This window comes from Marmota flaviventris, chromosome 9 (assembly GCF_047511675.1).
Source record: "Marmota flaviventris isolate mMarFla1 chromosome 9, mMarFla1.hap1, whole genome shotgun sequence".
In the NCBI taxonomy this organism is placed as follows: Eukaryota; Metazoa; Chordata; class Mammalia; order Rodentia; family Sciuridae; genus Marmota; species Marmota flaviventris.
Window position 1 is genome coordinate 98,084,951 of NC_092506.1, and position 22,097 is coordinate 98,107,047.

General features: G+C 43.1%; 1 protein-coding gene across 4 annotated transcripts in view; it reads left to right on the forward strand.

Moving 5' to 3' along the window:
* Ttc12 (tetratricopeptide repeat domain 12) overlaps positions 1-22,097 on the forward strand; it is a 46,931-nt gene that overhangs the window by 18,813 nt on the left and 6,021 nt on the right. For all 4 annotated transcript variants that reach the window (XM_027930779.2, XM_071617175.1, XM_071617173.1 and 1 more), the window contains 11 exons: positions 2,367-2,438; positions 7,028-7,088; positions 7,573-7,761; positions 8,871-8,940; positions 9,699-9,787; positions 12,307-12,475; positions 18,561-18,653; positions 19,953-20,013; positions 20,712-20,849; positions 21,375-21,473; positions 21,922-21,990. In XM_027930779.2, the coding sequence (XP_027786580.2) occupies positions 2,367-2,438; positions 7,028-7,088; positions 7,573-7,761; positions 8,871-8,940; positions 9,699-9,787; positions 12,307-12,475; positions 18,561-18,653; positions 19,953-20,013; positions 20,712-20,849; positions 21,375-21,473; positions 21,922-21,990 (1,110 nt within the window). The remainder of the gene's footprint in view (positions 1-2,366; positions 2,439-7,027; positions 7,089-7,572; positions 7,762-8,870; positions 8,941-9,698; positions 9,788-12,306; positions 12,476-18,560; positions 18,654-19,952; positions 20,014-20,711; positions 20,850-21,374; positions 21,474-21,921; positions 21,991-22,097) is intronic.

Sequence of the window (22,097 nt, forward strand, 5' to 3'; positions counted from 1 at the left end):
ACGCACTTCTTGGTGACTCAGCATAAGGCCAGGGCCCTGAGCTTGGGGCTCACTTGCTTCCTCTGTGTAACCCCAGTGCTCTTCCAGGGAATGTGCTGAGCATTCATGTCTCATGAGCTTCAGTGCTGGATTTCCCATTTTTCCTTTGAATGTTTCTTTCTTGCATCCTCAGTTTTGCCCTTCAAGAATTTTAAGTTCATGGCTCTGCTCTTTGCCTTTCTAAACTCATCTCCTCTTATGAGTACAGCTATTATCTCTGCCAATGGCTCTCTGGCCTCCTTAACCATTCTCTCCCTGACCCCCAGCCCCAGGGCTGCTTAGAGGCACCTTCTACAAGTGTCCATTCAGTTGTCTTGGCATCATTGAAATCTAGAAGCCAGCCTTCCCTCTACCTTCCCTCAGTGACCTCCTGCTCAGGATATATCATGTTCTCCAGGCAGCCACACACCGAATTTTGACTTTACATCCTCCTTTAGCTTTACCATTTAGAGTTAGTTGGTGCTGGTGTTTCTTTGACATAGCTCTGGTTTCTGCACTTCCTTCCACTCCCATTGTCACCATGACTTCAGACATTAGCCCTCATTCCATGTGATTGTCTGGTATCCTCACTCATCTCCCTGCCTTTCCCTCGTTTGGTCAGTTCTGCATGCTGCCTCCATCAGTGACTCACCCTTCTCTGGCTTGGCACTCAAGGCCTCCATATGGAATCATGTCTGGCTCACCTTCAAGCCCCATCTTCCCTCCACCCAGCACCTTCCCCTCAGTCTCAGCTGGACTATCCACAGAAGTCCTCTGGACTCTCCCACCTCCAGACCTTGCTCAACCCCTTCTTTCTGTCTCCTCTCTTCACTTCTCCAGTCACTCAAGATCTGCTTTAAATCCCACCTCCTTTCAGACCCTGTTTATACTACATCTCTTTAGACCAGACTTTCTTTGACTGAACTTTTTCAATAGCATTGCTATAGCATCTATATGCTTTTATCTATAGCACACTTATAAAGGAGATCTGATATACTTTTTAAGCCCTTCTTGGGTCTCAAGTTTATAAATGGTCATATTTCAGATTCCAGCTGTTCACTTACTATCCAGGTCATGAAGCTCTCCACCCTCATTTTCTCATCTGTAGAATGAAGATAGAACTGTGCATGCTTCACTGAGGTATTAAAGGGCTTATATGAGATCACAAGAACTATCAATTCAGTGCCTAGAACATGGAGTGGACTGAGAAGTCCCATGTGCTCTTGTCATCGTTACTCCCATTCCCTTACCTGTGAGTCGGGAAATGACAGACATGAAAATGCAGCTCTACAGGCCTCTTCAGCCATTCTTGTTCCCTCTCTTACTACTGTTCTCCTTTTCTTTAAATCTTCTCTTTTGCTCTGAAATGAATTGCTGTTGTTGTAACCACAGCAACAGCAGCTAACCAGACCAATCAAAGTGTTTTACATGATTCTTCCTCATTACAACCTGTGCATTAAGAGAAAGATACTATTATTCTCTTCACTTTCCAATGTGGAAAATAAGTGTCCAAAAAGGCAGGTGACCTGGTCAATAGCCCACTTCTACAGTGAATGGCAGAACAAGGATTTACCCAGAACACTTTAGACTTCTGAGGTGGACCCCGAACCTCATTAAATCTAAACCCTAAGGAGCACCTGATCTGGCACAATGCCTTGCACCTAAATGGGGGTCAATAAAGGTTAACTAATGGATATTTTAAATTTTAGTTCATGTCTGTGCCAAATTATTCCTTGCAGAATTATAACAATCAATGACATATTCTTAGCCATAAATTTCAATCCTGCCTCTTTAATAGGGCAGCCCTTTGGATCTTAAATGATATGAAGGTGGGTTCCCAATTTATCTGGGGATAGTTCCTTCCCGGGGCCACTAAGATCTACTGGTAACCCCAGTTGTTTTCCAAGAATCAATTCTCTCTATTCTAATAAACTAGTAGTTCTCAAGTTTGATTGCACAGTTACATTACCTAAAGAACTTAAAAAATTATTTATGTCTGGGCTCCATCCCAGAGAATAATCTAATTGGCGTGGGGTGCAGCCTGATTAGGAATTCTAATGTTTACTTAGTGTCAAGAGCTCTTCTAAGCTAAGACTTTCTGGTTTGTTTCATGAGTAGGACTCATTAAATGGAAATGAAAACTGGCAGGTATCATTAATTTGATAGAGAGCTTACTTGTGCACCCAGGCTCCTTGCAGGCATCAGATGCCTAGAAAAGTTTTAATGTCAACTCGGATAGCTGTCCTGAGAACCAAGCTCTGCCTCACTCTATTAGCTTGGCAGGGAGGGAAGTGGCTAATGATTTTAAATCTTTTGAAATATCTGATCAGTCATTCTCTTTTATGCAGTGTGATGAAAAATGCACAAAGGCATATTTTCACATGGGAAAAGCTCACCTGGCCCTGAAGAACTATAGTGCGGTAAGTTCTGAGAGGAATGTAAGTGGCATGTTTCATCACAAGAATGTTGCTCTGGATTGTCCCACAGAAGGACCATGGTCCTCCACGTTGGTTAGGTATTAGTCCAGCCGTTAGTGTTTTCCAAGGTAAATCTCAGGATCTTATAGGTGGGGAGGATGTTGGGTGTCAGCTAATGCAACCCCACCAGATGTGGGAATCTCCTTGGCAACATTTTTTTTTTTTTTACCAGTGTTCATTCAACTTCTGAGGAGAAAAGACATAGCAAAAAGAGAAAACAAAATTTATTTTAATCTCATCCCCCAAAGCCAGTCTGTCTATCTTATATACACATATGTGTGCTAAGATACATGTTCTTAATAACAGCTTTATTGAGATATAATTCTTATACCATACCATTTACCTATAGAAGGTATACAATTGATGGGTTTTAGTACTTTCACAGAATTGGGCAATCATCACCACAGTCAATTTTCAGACATTTTTTTCACCTCTAACCTGTACCCAATAGCAGTTACTCTCCTCAACATCCCCACCTCAACCTTGGGCAACTTCTAATCTTTTTGCCTGTTCTAGACATTTCATATAAAATAGAATCATACAATATGTTGTTTTTGTGATGGATGTTTTTTATTTAATAAATGTTTAGTATACATCAGTTTTTCATTCCTTTTTTTTTTGGGGGGGGGCGGTTATCAGGGATTGAACCCACTTGTGCTTTACCATTGAGCCACATCCCCAGCCCTTATATATATATATATATATATATATATATATATATATATATATATATATATATATCTCAAAATATATATATATATATATCTCAAAATATATATATCAAAAAATATATATATACATTTTGAGACAGGGTCTTGCTAGGTTACTTAGAGCTCCACTCATTTGCTGAGGCTGGCTTTGTATTTGCAATCCTCCTGCCTCAGTTCCTTTATATTGCCCAGTAACACTCCATTATATGGGTATATTATTATGGTTAGGATGTGAGGCATCTCCCAAAAGCTCTGTGTGAAACAATGTGAGAAGGTTCAGAGGAGAAATGATTAGATTTGGAGAGTCTTAACCCAACAGTGAATTAATCCCTGTGGGATTAACTGAGTGGTAACTAGAGGCAGGTGGGGTGTGGCTGGAGGAAGTGGTTAATCGGAGGCATGGCTGTGGGGTATATATTTTGTATCTGGAGCTGGAGTTTCTCTGCTTCCTGAAGTGAGCTGCTTCCCTCTGCCACACTCTCCCATCATAAAGTTCAGCCTTACCTTGAGCCCTGAGGAATGGAGCTCACCCTCTGTGGACTAAGACTCTGAAACCATGAGCCCTCAAATAAACTTTCCTCCTCTATAGTTGTTCTGGTCGATCCTTTAGTCACAGCAGCGAGAAAGCTGACAAAACATATACCATATTTTATTTATCCATTTTGATGAATGTTTGGGTGTTTTCCATTTTTCGGAGTACTTTGAATAATGCTGCTGTGAACATTCATGTACAAGATTTTCATGTTTACGATCCTTTTAGGTATATGTATCTATGGGTAGAGTTGCTGGGTTAACTTTTTGAAAAACTGCCAAACTGTCTTCCAAAGTGGCTACAGCATGCTGCATTCCTACCTGCCTTGTATGAGTGTCCCAATCACTTCACATCCTCTTTGGTACTTGTTATTGTCTTTCTTCTCTATTATATCTATTCTAGTGGGTGTGAAGTGATTTCATCATGGTGTTAATTTGCATTTCCCAAATGACTAATAATGTTGAGATCTTTTCATGTATTGGCCATTTGTTTATCTTTTTTTTTTTTTTTTTGAAAAATGTTCTTTTCAGATCCTTTGCCCATTTTAAAAGTAGTTTTTACCTTTTTATTAATGAGTTTGTAAGAATTCTTCATATATTCTGAATACACATTGCTTATCAGATATATTGATTTATAGATGTTTTCTTCCATTCTATGTATTGCCTTTTACCTTCTTGATGGTGTTCTTTATAGCAAAAAAAATTAATTTGGATGAAGTCTTAATTACCTATTTTTTCTTTGGTTGCTTGTGCTTTTGGTGTCATGTCTAATCCAAGGTAATGAGGTTTTACACCTGTTTTCTAAGAGTTTGATGGCTCTGATCCATTTTTTTTTAATATGGAGTGAAGTATGGGTTCAATTTCATTCTTTTGCATGTGGATATCTGATTATTCCTAATACCATTTATTGAAGACCATTCTTTCCCCATTTGAATGATTTAAATCAGTTAATCATAAATAGATGAGTTTCTTTCTGTACTTTGAATTTTATCTACAAGGGTATGCTTGTGCCAGTACCACACACTGCCTTAATTTCTGTAACTTCAAAGTAAGTTTTGAAATTGAGAACTATGAATCCTCCCACTGTGCTCTTTTTTTTTTTCAAGACAGTTTTAGTTATTCTGGTTCTCTTGAATTTTCATGTGAACTTCAGGATCATCTTGTCAATTTCTACAAAGAAAACACATAGAATTTTGATGGATAGTACATGAATTTGTAAATTAATTCAGGGAATATTACCATTTGAAAAATATTGTTTTCTAATCCATGAATATAGGAGATCTTTCCATCTGTAAGATATTATATATTTAAAGGAAATGGCTTCATATTGTACATTTTTTTTAAAGTTACTTTGTGGGATTGAACCGTAAAACTAATACAGGTTTATTACTATGAAGTTGAATAAAAATATGTGAATAAAGAAATTATTAGCCTTTCTCCACCAAAGTTTATTTACTCATTCAGTTTAATCAATTCATTCAGCAGATATTTATTGCCTGCTTCCTGTGTGTCAGGCACTGTCAGTGCAGGAAAGAAGAACACAGCAGCAAACAAGACAAGTCCTCGATGTCATGGAACATACATTTGTGGCATGGGGACAGTTGGGAGACAGAAACCAAATAAGTAGAGGTGTGTAGCATGTTAGAGGTAGTAGGTTTAATGTTAGGTAGGAATGAGTACTACTGAGAAAAATAAATCTGGAAGCAGTGAATGTGAGATTGGAAAGGCCTCTCTGAAGGAAGGCAGAGAGTGGAGTGAGCAAACCATGGGATACAAAAAACAGGAGGACTCCAGGCAGTAGAGGCTAGAATGAGGACAAGGGGGAGAGGAAGAGGAGGTTAGAGAGCCCACAGGGCAGGGCACAAGCTGGTCCTGTAGAGTTTTCCAGGCATTTTAGCAGAGGGCCTTTCACTTTGAATAATCTACAAGCCATTTCAGCAAAGAGTGGCATGATCTAACTTGTATTTTGAAGGATTACTCTGACTTCTTTATGAGAATAAATTTTGCCATGGTGCTGAGTGCCATGTGGTACATCTGTAATCCCAGTGGCTCAGGAGGCTGAGTCAGGAGGGTTACGAGTTCAAAGCCAGCCTCAGCAACAATGAGGCACTAAGCAACTTAGTGAGATCCTGTCTCTAAATAAAATACAAAATAGAGCTGGGGATGTGGCTCAGTGGTTTAGTGCCCCTGAGTTCAATTCTTGGTACTCTGCCCCCATTATTTTGGGGGGACCCAAAATAATTGGCGTGGCAAGATGCTAATAAGAACAGAGGTAAGATAAAATAAGAACAGAGAACCAAGTAGAAAAGAGTCTATATAATAGGAAATAAGCATCCAAACAAGAGGTAATGGTGACCTGAACTAGATGGTGATGATGGAGGTGGTAAGAAATGATGGGATTATGGATACATACTGATGGCAAAGCCAACAAAAATTGCTGACAGATTGAATCTGGGGTTGAAGAGACGTTGGATTCAATGTATATGCTTTTATCCGGTGACACTACTATTTTATTTTAATGTTGATGTGTTTTCTCTAATTCAGTTATCTTAGTCTTCTAGATAAACCTTGAACCTTCAAGATATCTCAGAACTGGTTTTTTTCCTTAGTATTTTTCTCTTGGTAACTGGTTGGATTATCCTCTGGGCATTTCTTACATCCCTATAGATAATATTGCCTTAGCCCAGAAATCCCCATGATGTGGAATCTTTCTTATTCCAGAAATTTCTTATCCAACAGTTTTCTCAATGGGAGCCCCTCCCTGGTTTCTGGCTGAGTTAGCTGCAGCCAGTGAGTGGGCCCCTGTCCAGCTCTCTGAGCAGTCTGTGTGTTTCACGAGCAGCCCTCTTTTCCTATTCCTGAGTCTGTCAACACTGTCTCCAGCTTTATTTATTTGCTAACTCCCCATGGGCATATCTGTCAGGTAGACTCCTATTTTTTTCTTAGAGCAAATATCATATCTAAGTTTTACATTTACCTTATGATTATTCCTGTCCCAGACAGACATTATCCACAAAAGTGTAAGACTGGATATTTTTCATCACAGTCTATATCTGACAACACAACTTTTTAAAATGAATTTTGAAATAATACCTGGTACCATACAGATCCAGAGAAGCCTAAACAACACGTCAAATGCACACTGTGTTTTTCATGCCTGCTTCCTGCATTGGGAGCAGGAGGAGGCCAGGAGGAAATAATGAAGAAGCCAAGCCCTGTAATGCCCTGTATCCTTCTTGTAATCACAGCTACCCGCTAACCACTCTTCAAGGTCTTGTGTCTGTTTTCCAGTCTAGAGAGTGTTACCAGAAGATCTTAGAAATAAACCCCAAACTTCAGGCACAGATGAAAGGTGAGAATGCTCCTGCTGATACCCTTCCTTCTGATCTCATTTCCCTCTGTGCTCCTCCCAAGGGTGCCTTCCTACCGTCCCTGCCCTTGGCCATAAGGCCACAGCCTGGCCTTTTCTATACTCCAGCCCTGTGTTAATAGGTCTGCTCTGCTCCTCTTCCTTCTGTTTGCTTGCCCCAATTTTTGCTTCCTTTTTTCCTATGCTTTCCTCCTGTAGAGACTTCTAATCTTCTAAGTCCCCAAGATGAAATGTTTAAGATTCTTGGTGTAGACTTTACATTGTTATTAAAATTCTCTTGCTGAAGAAAAGTTTCAGTTATTTTCATGTGTTTATGCTTCTCAGCCTCCCATATGGATGGAGGAAAAGAAGGAAAGGGAAGGAGGGAGGAAGAGATAGGGAGAGGAAGGAAAGGTGACTTCTTATGTGGTGTTGTTGATTGTTAGGGTTTTGTTTGAGTTTGGGTTTCTCCTGCTTGTTTTGCTAGAGCACCTGAACCAAGTACATCTTCAGGAGAAGGCAGACCTTCAAGAGCAGGAAGCCCATGAATTACTGGATTCAGGAAAGGACACAGCTGTGACAACCAAAAACCTCCTGGAATCCCTTTCCAAACCTGACCAGATGCCCTTGTTCTATGCAGGGGGGATGGAGATCCTGACGGAAATGATGAAGGACTGTAAGCCAGAGATGTGTTCTTTCTCATGCGTAATGTCAGTGTGAAGGGATAGGTTTTGGAGGTATGGCTTTATAAGGCAAAGAATCCCTCCGTCCCTTATACAAATATTGATTGAAGATGTACTCTAATGTATGTACTAAAGGGGGTGCACAAAAAAAACCCCACCCCTCTTCCATCCTCTCTTCAGACCATGCATATCCTCAGCACACAGACAGTAACCACCACACACAACAAAACGTAAAACACATGCTTGACACGCACTCATTCCATTTGTATTTATATTATGTTCTCACACCGTACACACACACACACTCCACACATGTACACACACCGTAAGTACTGGTATCAGTGTACATATTCTACACACAGCTAGTCCTCACATGTGTTCCACACACCCCACACATTCCTATGCCCACCCTAGACATTCTTTATGCACACAACCTCCTCCCTGTAGAGAAAGAAAAGGTAGAAGTTTGTAGGATAAACTGCCCCATTCACACCAGATACACTTAATGACTGCTTAGAATGTGAAGAGAGTTTCAGAGGAAGCATTGGCACTCCTTCTACTAATGAGAGCTGTGCTACTTCCTTTTACCAGCTCTTATAAACATTGATGCCAGGGCTTAAACAATTTTTGTTACTTGTACAGAATGTTGCTTGCACAAATGGATGGCCATCCCTGGCTTGCCTTTGTGTACAATTCAGAGCACTCAAATACCCGCTCCAGCAGTTTTTTGGAGATTACAGGTTCCTCTCTAGAGCCGGGAAATCACTTCAGAATAAATATTTAAGAACAGATGGGAGTGCCAGTCCTTTACGGTGGTTAAGCAGCTCCCGGAGGCTCTCTCTAAGGATTGCAACCTGATGAATTGTGCTGCTTACCCATGATGCCACCCCAGTTCCTTCTCTAGGTAGTCCCTCTGACTACAGCACTGAGTGGCTGATGACAGTTACATTTTCAAAGTGTCGAGGTATTTGTTGCTGCCAAACTGTCGATTTGGTAACCTGGACCTGCCATATTAGGAGTTAGTGATCAGCTTGCTGTGCTGTGCTGGATACCAGCTGGACAGTTCAGGAGCCTGATTGGGTTTCCTATGAATTTGTCTCAGGCACAGAGCGAACTTTATTCAGAATACACGGTGGATTCCGCATCATCAGTGACAATGAAGTCATAAGAAGGTAGGGATGTTTGGGAAGATAACCCAGCATCAAAGCAAGGAAAGAACCATTTCTTGGGAATGACTACACATACAGTGATGGTACTGTGTCCCTGTCCCTCGTTCAGCAGTGGTGGCCCCTCCAGGATCCCAGAGTTCCCACACTAACACCCTTGAGGTTGGAACCTTAGGTCACTTGAGTCATGCTGCAGCTAGCAGTCGGAGAGGAGGAAGAGTAGGAGAAGAGCTAGGGCTCCTCCAGGCACTTCAAAGTCAGAGAAAAGACCATTCTTGCTGGTTTCTCACCACTTTCTGCAAGATTGGTATCTGTTCTTTTCCTCTTTTAGAATTTACTAATCACATCAAGAAGTAGAATCAGCTGGGTCTTGGCCATCCATTTAGAATTTCATCAGAATAAATTACCAACTGGTAGGGGGTGATTTGCTGAACTTATTTGCATTTAACATTTCAGCTATTCTGGTATAATTCCTGAGGCTTAGGACCCTGACATGGGCTTGAGTTGCCAGCATGTGCCAGTATATTCAGACATCCCCACAGCCCCTGGCTTACCACCCACCCCCTGGGCAACCCTAACCTCCTCAGCCTATGTCCATGATCTGGATCATTGATGGCCAGTCCTTGATCCTGGTGACTTGTGGCACTGGATTTTACAAATTTTCTAAATTTGCATTTGGCAAATCTGGGAATGAAATAAAATCAAGTGAAAAGAAAATCAGGACTGATTTCTAAATTCTGTGTTGCTCTCTCTGTCCATTGTAGGTGCTTTTCCATGACAGGGAAAGATGTGGTTGAAGAGACGATCTGTGTGTCTGTTCTGAAGCTCTGGCAAGCAGTGTGCAGTGAGAATGGTAAGCCCAGATCACCATCGCTAATCACCGGCTCACTGCTGGTGATGTGCAAGTTGCAGGTTTGGCAGGATTGTCCCCCAGCTCCAGAAGGCCAGGCCTAAGAGAATTGGTGTAGACCTTCACACACACCCCTCCCCACAAAATCATGTGGATCAGAAGCAGGGTCTGCTTTGCAGCTTTGTCTGTAGCATCCTGCCTGCACACTCCTCCCAACCTTGGGAGAGCTGCGCAGAGGATGGTGGGCCAGGTCACTGTCTGCATAAGGAGTGGTCACCTCACCTGGCTCCCTCTCCCCTCTTTGCAAGCCATGACTACTTCTCATGTGCTGTCCATGGGATGGACAGTGTTTCCTTTCTTGTCTGCCTAAAAATGTTATTTCATTTTGCTGCCATCGTACCACTTTCAGTATCTTGAGATGTACCATGTGGACCGGCCAGCATCTGCACACACTGATAGTGTTGAATACTGAGGCAATAAAATGGTGTGGACATTTTACTTTCCAAGTCAGCTCTTACCTTTCTTCATGCTAGTATCTTCTGGAGTTCATTAAGTTCATATATAATCTTTCTTAATTACCTTTCTAACTTCAATGTCAATAAAGGTTTTAAATATTTCCCTCATTTTTAAGAAGTGTTTCATGGAAGAAGGTATGACCTTGGACATGAAACAGTAAAAATGGGGATAATGATAGTTGCATCTCCTTTTCTCAGTGCTATTTGGTGAGCCATTAATAGATCTTATGAGTGCAGAATATCCTATAAATGCTGACTGTGGGATAATATATTTCCTCCTTGAGTTAATAGAGTGGACTCTTCACAAGAACTTAAGAAAAAAAAAATTCTAGTAAACTAGACAATCAGGGAAACTAGTTCCTAAAACACTTTCTACCCAGAGGAATCATCTAGGTGCCTTGCTCTTCTGCGTTAAGACCCCACTTGGCTTAGGGTTGTGTGTTTGCAAAGGCACCTGCAGGGGTGTGAGCAAGGCAGGGCTTGGTGCTGGTGTTTTCTCTGTGTGAATCTGAAATAGCAACACTTTTACTTTGGTATCTGTGAACCTTGGAGCTACATTTTTTAACATCTGAAAAATATTGTCAGACACAGCCTCAGATGAACATGTAAGTATCTCAGATCCATGAAATATTGATAAATCTAACCCAATAAATACAGAGAAATTTTTAAAATGGGAAATGAAACACTTAAAAATGAGAACATGAAAATATGTTGGTGACATATTGTTGAGTGGGGAAGAGAAGCCAACTACAGATAGGATGTGTAGTATTTTTTAAAAATATTTATTTTTGTAGTTGTAATTGAACACAATAACTATTTATTTATATGTGGTACTGAGGATCGAACCCAGGACCTTGCACTTGCGAGGCGAGGGCTCTACCGCTGAGCCATAACCCCAGCCCCAATGAGTAATATTTTTAACATTATTCTTGTGAGAGTGAATAATAGCTCCTTATAAAATAGGCTTACCTGAAGGGGGCACTGAGGAAAGGGACTTTCATTTTCAGCTTTATACTACTTCTGTGTTCTTTAAATGACTTACAACAAGCTACTTTTCCAGTATAAGAAAAAAAAATTGTAAACTAAACAAACCAATAGAATCTTTCCATTTTGAAGATCAGTAGATCCTATTTTACATAGACAGGTGAACTGTAGGATTGAAATTTAATGTTTGAACGAAAACATGGTAGCTTGATGGGTAGGCTGAAAGTCAGATCCTGTGCTTCTGCATCTGGCTCTTTTAGACCCTGAAGAGCCCTGGTGTGTCCTCTTCTTGAATGCTGTGTGCCATGTATAAATGGGCAGTTAACACGGTAGGGAGGAGAGCCCAGGTTAATGAGGCATAGCAATGGGTCTTATCCTGCTGAGATCCAATTTGCTGTGCCCTGTTTCGTACCTCGGTCTCATACTCCTGTCTGTTCCTCTCTGTACTCAGACAAATTCAAATACCTGGTCAAGCGTAAGGAGCTAAATCTATGCCACTACTCTGAAATAGCTCATAGTCTAGGAGGAGGGCATGCTTTATTAATTAACTTATGTGACATTCCAGTTTCTGAGAGAGAACTCAAATGTTTACTCTGGCTGTTATATGAAGATTCATGATCTAATGATATTCCACAGTTAAGCATATGTCTTACCTGTGCCTCCCATTTCCAGATACTATATACCAAGGAACCTTTTGACAATAATGGTAGCCATTGAGTGTGTGCCATTCTGGCCTGATCAGGTATTGACTCATTAAATCCTACTAACAGCTCTAGGAGGCGAGTCATAACCCTCATCTTATCAATAAGGAAACTGAGGGACATAGGAGTTGACAGTTGGCTAAGGTTGCTCCCTGTTTGTTCAAACCCAGCAGTCTGGCTCTTGAGACTTGTTCTGACACATCATTATCCTGCCTCTCAAATGAATAGATAAGAATTGATTTCCCATTGGGAGGGTAGGAGATAAAACAGGCTTACCTGCCATCATGGCATGAACCAAGCAGATAACCCCTATGTTTTGCAGAGGAAAACCAGCGTCTGCTTATGATGCACCCAGATTGGGCCAGGCTGGTGCCCTCCCTCTTGGCATCCAGAGTCCTTGCCATCCAACAGGAGAGCCTGGCACTACTGGTACAGCTTGCCCAGACAGACAATGGACGGAGCCTGGTCATCAGCCACCTTGACCTGACCCGGTAAGACTCTGCTAAGGGGTCTTGATGGTGGCATCTCAGGTCACCACTCACTAGACAAATGGAGAGGGGCCTGCCTCAGCTCCTTATGCTGCTGTTGTGTATGGACTGCTGTCAGGCTTCCTGAAGGGTCAGTAGCAGAAAGAGCCTTTGAAAGTAATGCTGTGTCCCAAGCAGCTCTGGGATAAGTTCCTGTCTGAATTCAGTACTGTTTTAGTCAGCTCTTTCACCCCTGAGACCAAAAGACCCAACGAGAACAATTAGAGGATGTAAAGTATTTGGTGCTCATAGTCACAGAAGTCTTAGTCCATAGATGGCCGGCTCCTTAGCTCTGCATCCAAGATGAGGCAGAACATCATGATGGAAGAGTGTAAAGAAGGAAAGCAACCCAGGATAGAGCCACCAGGAAGCAGAGAGAGACTGCTCCCCTAACCATGGACAAGCTAAATGTAAACCCCCCAGGGCACACCCCCAGTGACCCACCTCCTCCAGCCACACCCTACCTGCCTACAGTTACCACTCAGTTAATTCCTATTGGGGAATTAATATACTGATTAGATTAAGGCTCTGTAACCCAATCATTCCACCTTTAAACTTTCCTGCATTGTCATATACATGAGCTTCTGGAGACACTTCTTATCTAAACCATAACAAGTACCGAGAACAGTTCACTGTCCCCACACAACTGAAGTGTCTCCATCTCACAGATATTGTAGATGATGTCAGTGGTGGCACTTCTAAAGCCAAATCTGGAGCTCTGCTTTGAAAAGGGTCACTTGGTTCTGCTCTTTTAACCTCAGGCCTGGCCCTATCCTGTTCTTGCCCTTACCTTTTCTCTTTCTTTCCTGTTTGAAGCAATGCCACCTCATTTTGTACCCCTTTCTGAAAAGAAGGTGGAGTATAAATTAATAAAACAAATGCTTTTCCAAGAAAAGCTTTTAAGGTTGAATCACATAAGAATAGAATGTCCCTCTTTTCCAAGACTTCCCTAAAAAATTACCTGAACCACAGTGACTGTGCTCAGTACTTTTCAGTTTTCTTTAATCATTTTGTTTATTTTATTAGAGTATTTATTTTTTATTAATTTTCAATTTATTTATCTTTAGGTTGTTGATTCAAACATAGGAAATTGCCATTTTTTATATCAGAAAGGATGCATATCAGCCATATCATGTGGCTCAGCCTAAGGGAAAGAGTAGCAATGACTACAGCCTGCTCTGTAAGCATTTCAGATATAACCTAAAACTAGTAGTTAGCCTTCCAGTTTTCTCACTAGTATTTCTTTTTATCTCTCCTGTCCTGAGATGCAGGCAACAGTGTTATTAATCCATTTCACAGATGGAGCAGGAAAAGCTACAGCAAGTGCCAAGGGAAACTTACCCTCCTCTCTTCCATATGTAGTTCCTTGGCACCTGGTTTCTGCCCTTTGGTCCCAATTGGAAGAAAAAAGGAGCCAAATCTGCAGCCCTGTTGGCACCTGTCCCATCCTGAGGAGGTTCATTGTGTGCTAAGGACAGGGTGGTCAGTAAACCCCAGCTGTGGCTCTCTCTGTCTCCCCATCATCATCTAGTTGCTGCCACAGTGCCCCCCAGCATGGCTTTGGTGGCCCCTAAAGCTCAGTCCATCTGGTGGGTGGACTGTCAGTGGAATTAAATTCTCCAAAAGCACATTTTATTTTTCAAATGAATCTGCAGTTATTTTCTTGGTACCCTCGTCATGTTTTTTTTTTTTTTTTCATTTGGTTTTTGTCTCTTTGAGTAAATATAGCTATAGTTATCATAAATGTTTCTCCCTCAAGCTATCTTTGAATTGCTTGAGTCTCAATTTGCATTTTTCCAGTGTCTTGGAGAGTGGCATTTACAATCACCTCATGCAGTTCTGCCCACATTCTTTAGACTGAGAAAGCTCAGCTTATTACTTTTTTGCCCACTAGTCTTGCTAATGTCCATCTTCAATTAAACCAGAAGGAGATATAATGGATTCTCCACGATGAAATTAAGTGGGCAGAAGCAGGACAGGGCAGCACACAGTCCCACGACTCTCACCGAGGCACACATAATTACATTCCTCCCAAAATGCTTCCCCTCATACGTGAGGCTGAGGGAGTCAATGTTCACTGATGAGAACTGGCCAAGGGTCATTGTCACTTTGTAGACAGGGCTGGGTTTTTAGACTCAAGCAGTTCCGAGCTTAAATCTTCTGCTTGTCTCTTTCTAATTATATGACCAGAGAAGTTACTCAGCCCTGATGGGCCAGAGCATCTCAATCTGCAACTGAAACTTACAATAACATTTAAGAGGGATGATATATCTGTGTTGGTTAAAGTTTTTTTCTGCAGCATCGAAGGAATGCTCAACCAAAAAGAGCTTCAACAAAATAGAGCCTTGCTTACTTTTTTCCTCACAAAACAAGGAAAGACTAAGCATAGTAACCTGTGACTTAAAAGATGACTTAAAGATGTTGAAGTCCAAGTCTCTGTGCTCTAACCTTTCCCCCTGGGCACTCCCCACTTGCTGTAGCCTGTCTTCCTTTTCTAAAACAGATCAGCCAGATCCATTCTTTTTATTAAGAAAAGCACTGTTTATTTATGTATGTTCGAACAAAATTCTGTCACATGCCACCCCTGGTAGGGAAAATGGCCCCAGCTTCTATGTTGGGTCAGGCAGAGCGGCAGGGAGTGGGACTGTGAGGCGTTAGGAGCAAACAGCCTTTAGCATCATGCCTGGACTTGGCGTGGATGCAGCTTACTTCTGTCATCATTTTTTTTTTCTCTTCAGGGTCCTAAACTGAGGTGGTAGTGCCTTTACAGGTTGCTTGAGACCTTTCTCTGACCTGTGTGGTGCATCCACAGGGACAGCTGCCTATCAGCAGAGCAGAAAATCTGCCTCTGAGCGAGAGGGGATGAGAGGAGCTAGAAGGGGACACATTGTCTTCTCTAGTAATGACTGCACTCAGCATGAGTACTCTGTCACATGGTGAGGGCGCCAACTTGTGTATATCTCCCAAGACAAAACCAAAATGATCTTAGACTGTTGTCTCATCCTCTCTGCTGTTCAGGTTCATCAGCATTCATCTTTAAGACCAAGAAAACAGATTTAAATTGGTGGAGAAGGAATCTGACCTAACTTTAAAACAAATCATCTGACAGCAGGAACACTGGAGTAGACTCCTGAGGAAGTGAGGAATTTGCAGAAGCTTGGCATTCCCTTGACCTTGGTGACAAACCAACCTGACCTGCCCAGCCTGGATGTCCCTCTGTGGCATCCCAGCACACCTGTGCATGATCCCCAGGGAAGAGCCAGCATTTTCAGTTGATTGAGATGGGAACTAACACAGCTAACAGACTGCAAGTCTTTCCCCATCTAGTGAGGACGTGGAGCTCACCTCCCAGGGCAGCCTGTCCACTTCCAACCTAGGTCTAGAAGTCATTCCCTTACACCGAACACAAACTGCTGCCCCGTAGCATTCTGGGCTGAAGCCAAGTCCAGACTCGGAAGGCCTAGAGAAGGCTTCAGATCCTTCTGCTTTCCAGTGCCTTAGGTGTAGGAAGACACCAGCCTTTTATAGGTTAAGCACCCTGGCTTCCTCATGTGATTTGGCTTCCATGCCTCTCCTGGAAGATCTCCTAGGTAGGCAGATCTCATACCCTAAGAGTGAGTGACTAGATGCCACATTCCCAACTGCCCATTCTCATGGGCTCTTTCCTGTCTTTCCCTCACTTTGCTGCCCTGTGCCATCGGATCCTCTTGACCCTACCCTTCTCGAAACTCCACAACCACTACTGTCAGGACATCCCCCTTCCTGGCCCACCTGCTCACTCCTGGCTTCACCTCCTTGTCTTCTTTCATCAGTCCCTTTATGCTCTCCCTTCTAAGTCAGAGACTCCAGAATCCTACCCATGGTCCTCATTTCAACTGTGGCCTTGATTAAGAGACAGTCTGAGTCCCTCTCTCAAGTACTGGATAACAACACCCTTCTACCACTGGATATCTCTAATTCAGTGCCCATGAGTGCCATAAACTTAATAAATCAAAGTGTGGTTCTTCAGTCCAGACCTCTGCCTGAACTTCCTGTCTTTGCAGAGGACCTTCTATCCATCCAGTTGCCTAAACCAGAATCCTGGAGGTGACTGGATCCCCCTTTACCACATCCATAAGACAGTATGTTTCCATTCTTGCTCCTGTTTTCATTCTATTTCTCCTCCATCTCTTAGTCATTCCTTCTCAGTCTTTACAAGTACCTCCTTTTTGATGGTACCGCTTCCGCTGCTACAGTTGGTCTCTTCACTTTTATTATCTGGACAATCAGTTTTCCCTGGTTAGATTCCCTGCTTCCCATCCCACATGCTCCAATCTGGCTTCTGCCATGTCAACAAAAGGATTATTTTAAAAAACATACACATCAGGCTGAGTGTGGTGGTGTACACCGATAATCCCAGCAGGAGGCTGAGGCAGGAGGATTGCGAGTTCAAAGCCAACCTCAGCAATTCAGCAAGTCCCTAAGCAACTCAGTGAGACCCTGTCTCTAAATAAAATACAAAAAGGGATAGAGATATGGCTTAGTGGTTAAGTTCCCCCTGGGTTCCATTCCGGTACCCAAAAAAAAAAACACACATCTGTCCTGTTATTTTCCTACTTAAAATGCTGCAAAATGACTCTCTGTTGCCTATATGACTGTTTCTTCAACTCCCAAGATACAGTGATTGTGAGTCACCTGAGTACTTGCAGCTTCCTGGAGTCTTCTCCCACACAGAGGCTGAGAGTGGCCTGGGAATCCTTGCTACTTCTCTGTGACCACACTAAGCATGTCTTCCAACTCTGCTTTGGAGAATACAGGCCTCTAGGGTTGTGAAAACTTTCCAGCAGACCACAGAGGGCCACCATGATCTGGGTCTGTCTAGCTCTCTTGCCTCACTGTCTCTGTCTTCCCCTCCTACTCTAAGCACTAATTATAAGAAGCTTCTACTAGTACCCAAACTTGCCTCAGGGTACTTTGCCTGACATGCTGTTTTCTTGTCTCCATATGCCCAGTGCTGGCCTGCAAGCTCCCTGGACACTGTCTAGGGCTGAGCCAGGACACAGTCTTGTTTTATTGTTATGGCCCCAGAACCTGCCACATTGCCTGATATGGTCAGTGCTCATTCAGTGTTGTTGACTGAATGGATTAAGGAATGAATAGGTAATGCTACTCTCTCAAGAGACACTGAAATGTCATCTGCTGTTGAGGCCCTCCTCATTGCCATCGTCCACGCCTTCTGCCAGGTAGACTCTTGAGTCTTCAACATGTGTCTGTTTCTAACACACCATCTAACACACAACTTCTCTTCCTTATTTATTTGCATGTGTATCACTGTGGGGAACCGGAGGTCAGTGCTGAGCACAGTACTAAGCACAGTGTAGATGCCCAGTACAGGTTTGCACCATTATTCTGGTGCCAGTACATCCATTTGGACAGTGTGAGAATTCAGTAGCATTTTTGGCAGCTGCTCCAGACTGCTTGGCCAGACTGTGTTTGTAGTAGACTAAAATCCCTTAGCCCTTTTCTGTGTGAACCAGTTATAATGCAGGTCTCCCAGTGCTGTTACTACACAGAATCTCCAGCTCTCAGTAGAGGAGTCTGAGCTTAATCCTATCAAATTTTATCTGATGTGTTCAGCAGCCTGTCAAGATCTTGTTAAATCCTTATTCCATCATCTGCCTTATTAGGGGGCCTCCCACGTTAGTCATCAGCATATTAGTAAGTGTGCCATTTAGATGTCATCTAAGTTAATGAACTTGACTGAGCCAGAATCACAGAGCAGAGCCCCAGAGACTCCTTCCCAGGCTGGTGTCTGGTGATCTGTAAACTTTAGTTAACACTATTCAACCCCAGGGAATTCATTTTAAGTGGTAGAGCCATGGAAGGACAGTGTCTGTGTCTCTCAGGCACGTCTGGAGCTGGGCGTCCTGGCGAGGCATGGCTAGGCCACCCTTTCAGCTTCTCTCACCAGGCTCCCAACTCCTTCCTGAACTCCTTGCCCGGTCACCTTGTTGGGGAGGCTGGTAGTTGGAGGACAGCCCCCTCTGAGGCTTTTTATGGGTTTTTGCAGATTATTGGAAGCCCTGCTGTCATTTCTTGATTTCTTAGATAAGAAGGCCAACACTGCCATGGGACTGCTCACAGACTTGGCTCTGGATGAAAGGTAACTTTTTTAGTTCCAGAAACTGATAATTCTTCTGCCTGTGTTGAACTGTCATTTTCTTACCATGTGCAGTATACAGATAGGCTAGCCATGTATGACCGAGCATCACAAGGTTTGCTGAATAGGAGGGCCAGTGCCTTCCAGAGGCTGTGGTTTTTCGCTCCCATCTCAGTCTCTCTTCAGGGAAGGTCAGTATTCAGTGGGTTTGGGTGCAGTAAGTAACATGCAGTTGGCCCTTGATACCTGTGAGTTCTACATCTGTAGATTCAATGAACCAGAGATCAGAAATGTTGGAAAACATGCGTCTGTACTGAACATATACATATTTTCTTCTTGTCATTCCCTAAACAATAGAGTATAACAACTATTTATACAGCATTCACATTGTATGAGGTGCTGTAAGCTAAAGATGATTTGAGGAATACAAGAGAATATGTGTAGGTTATATGCTACATTTTATATAAGGGACTTGAGCATCTTTGAATTTTGATATACACGTGGGTCCTGGTACCAGTCTCTCACAGATATAGGAGGGTGGCTGCTTAGAACAGTGCCTGTCACAGTAAGTGCACCTGCAAAGTGTCAGGGAAGCTTCTTCCCCTTAGTGCCTGGTGCACAGTAACTGCCCAGCACATTTGTATGGAATGAACATGAATGAGCAAGCAGGCAAGAATGAGTGTAAGGTGCAGCCTCCCCTTGGGTTGCCAGTGATGTTATGAGTAAACTCTTCCTCCTGCCTGTTTTTTGTATTTTTCTTTTGATTAGCACTTGGGGTGAATAATAATAAAAATCTTATTTTTCTCATTCTTAAGATTTTTTTTTAAAAATCACTGATCTTGCCTAGAAATGGTCATGTGATTGAGAACTGCTGGTGCTTATAGACAAGCCAGGCATCTGGCCCTGGCCTGGAGTGTGGTGTGCTCTAGCACATAGACACATGTATGCATCTGGGCCCCTCCTGGTGGCTGTGACAAGTCAATGTGCTTACATTGTATTTCCCATCTGCATAGCACACATATGACCTATAGACTCAGGGTGCAGAGTCAACTCGCCAGAGGCCCGGGAATTCTACTCAGAAGATCTGCCATCTGAAGTCTGGTGTTTGACGTCAAAGACAATTCTCTAGACTTAGAAAAACTAAAGCCATATTACATACTCAGTGACCGTTTTGGGGGCCAAGGCTCAGAGTGAATTCTTCATGCATGCTATAAATCACAGGAGCCTAGTGGATAACCCAAAATGTTGTATTTTATAGCTTATGCCATGTAGAAGTAATGCTGGCTGCTATTCTCTCAACAGATTCCAAGTCCGGTTCCAGGCCAACCTTCCAGGTGCTCTTCCGGCACTCATAGGTGTTCTGGTGAGCAAACCCTCATTTCTAGCCTCCATGACAGGCACCCAGGAGTTGAACAGAGCTGTTTAAACACAGTTTGCACCCTGGAACCACTCTGTCTCTCAGATTGATTAAACATTATTCCCAGCTGCAATTTATACAAAAGTGTCAATTATTAAAACAACTTCAGACTGGACAGGTAGAGGTGGCATATGATCAGGGTCAGTCACAGAGGAGAAAAAACTGCAAGTGGACTGCAGCTTAGGTAACAATGGTGGTGGGGGGTGTCAGTCTTCATCAGTCCCCTCCTGGCATAAAGTCTTATCTTCAGGAAAACCTGCACCTGTCCCCTGAAAGGAAATCATCTCTTTCAGGAGGACAAGGTAACAGTTGGAGCTGATCAGGCAGAGGACAGTAAGGGTCCACCATGGAGAGCAAGTTGTACCCAGATAGTCATGAAGCTTCAGGGTCCTCCAGGGGTGTAATCCTACCCCAGAGTTTTTCAGCTGTGGGAATGGAGAAGCGAAGGGATTTGCCCAGGTCCTCCCAGCTGGTTCATGGGAGGGACAAAGCCCTTCTAGGCTTCACTGTGTTGCCAGGGTGACCCCAATTGATGTCCCCGTGTGGCATTAAGCTCTGAGTCCCAGCCTTTTGCTGAGTGAGGGCTGCTCCTAGCAGACATTTGCCTGCTCTCTGAGGCCTCGCTTTCTCTTGCTTTACTTTAGAAGAGGGATCCCAAGGTAACTAATGCCTCAGCTCTCTGCCAGTGCATTGCCATCATGGGGAACCTCAGTGCTGAGCCTGCCACCCGGAAGCACATGGCAGCCTGTGAAGACTTTGGGGATGCCTGCTTGGGATTCCTGGTATTTTGGCTTTTCTATTCAAAGCTGGAATTTTATCTTTTTAGATGAGCATTATCTCCTTTTTAATTATCTTTCAAAAATTCTGTTTCTCAAGGTGTAGGAGCCACTAGTTATTAGTCCCTCTGTAACCATAGATTTTATGGACTGCTAGACTTAAAGGCCTCTCCAGATCAAGTCTCAGCCACCCTGTCAATATTTGTAGGATTTCCTGGTAGAATCGACTTGATCATTCATTTCAGCAATCACTCTTCATTTTAAACCTAGGGACCTTAATATATATATATAATCTACCCTGTTTATCATATTGCTCTGGCCCAGCCAGAGAGCCTTGACAGAGGACCAGAGACACCTTCCACAGCTCCTGGATTAACGTGAACTCACAGAACTGGTCTCTGGGCTTCCACCATCACTTAAATTCATGACATTGACAATTTCAAGTATCTTTGAGACTCTGTCTATGGGAAGAGATGACCATGAAAAGCTGTCAAGCAGCAAGGTCATTGTTTACCTTGTTTTGTTTCCAAGGCCAGGTGTGAGGAGGACCTGGACCTATTCAGAGAGATCACATACACACTCTTGGGACTCATCATGAACCTGTGTCTTCAGGTCCCCTTTGTCTCAGAGGTATGGCCTTCTTATCTCCCTCCCTGGGCCCTGGAACAGCCTAAACTCATCCTGTTGCATAGAACCATTCACATTCTCAAAGACAACCAAGGCATACAGACTTGAATGCTAGTAGTCGGAATGTGGAGGGTTGGAGGGAAGCTGTCACGCTGCTCTGCTGAGGGCAAGATAAGTTGCTCAGTTACACGTTCATTCAGAAAGCTTCTTGTGTGCCCAGGGTGCAGAGAAGAATACAAATTCAAATAAAGTATGGCCCCTGTTGTCAAAGCATTGCCCAGAGTTAAGGAAGGAAGAAGAGCAATGAAAGACATTATGGAGGACATCTGCACAGCATGTGGTGGCGGGGAGAAGGGAGTCATTTCTGTTTGATTGCTCAGAAGCAACTCTACAGAGGATTCCAATGATCAGGGTGTTCAGCTCTCCTTCTCCCCTCTCACCGTGCTTGTAGGTTTGGGCTATGGAGGTGAGCAGAAGGTGCCTGACTCTACTGAATTGCCAGGATGGAGGAATCCTAACAGTAAGTTCTCCAGGGAGTCCAGGAGCGGCTTCCTTGCTCTTGTTCTTGTTCTACTTTGCTGTCAGTGCATCTCAACCTTCTTGCCGTCACCACCTTTGAGAATTTGG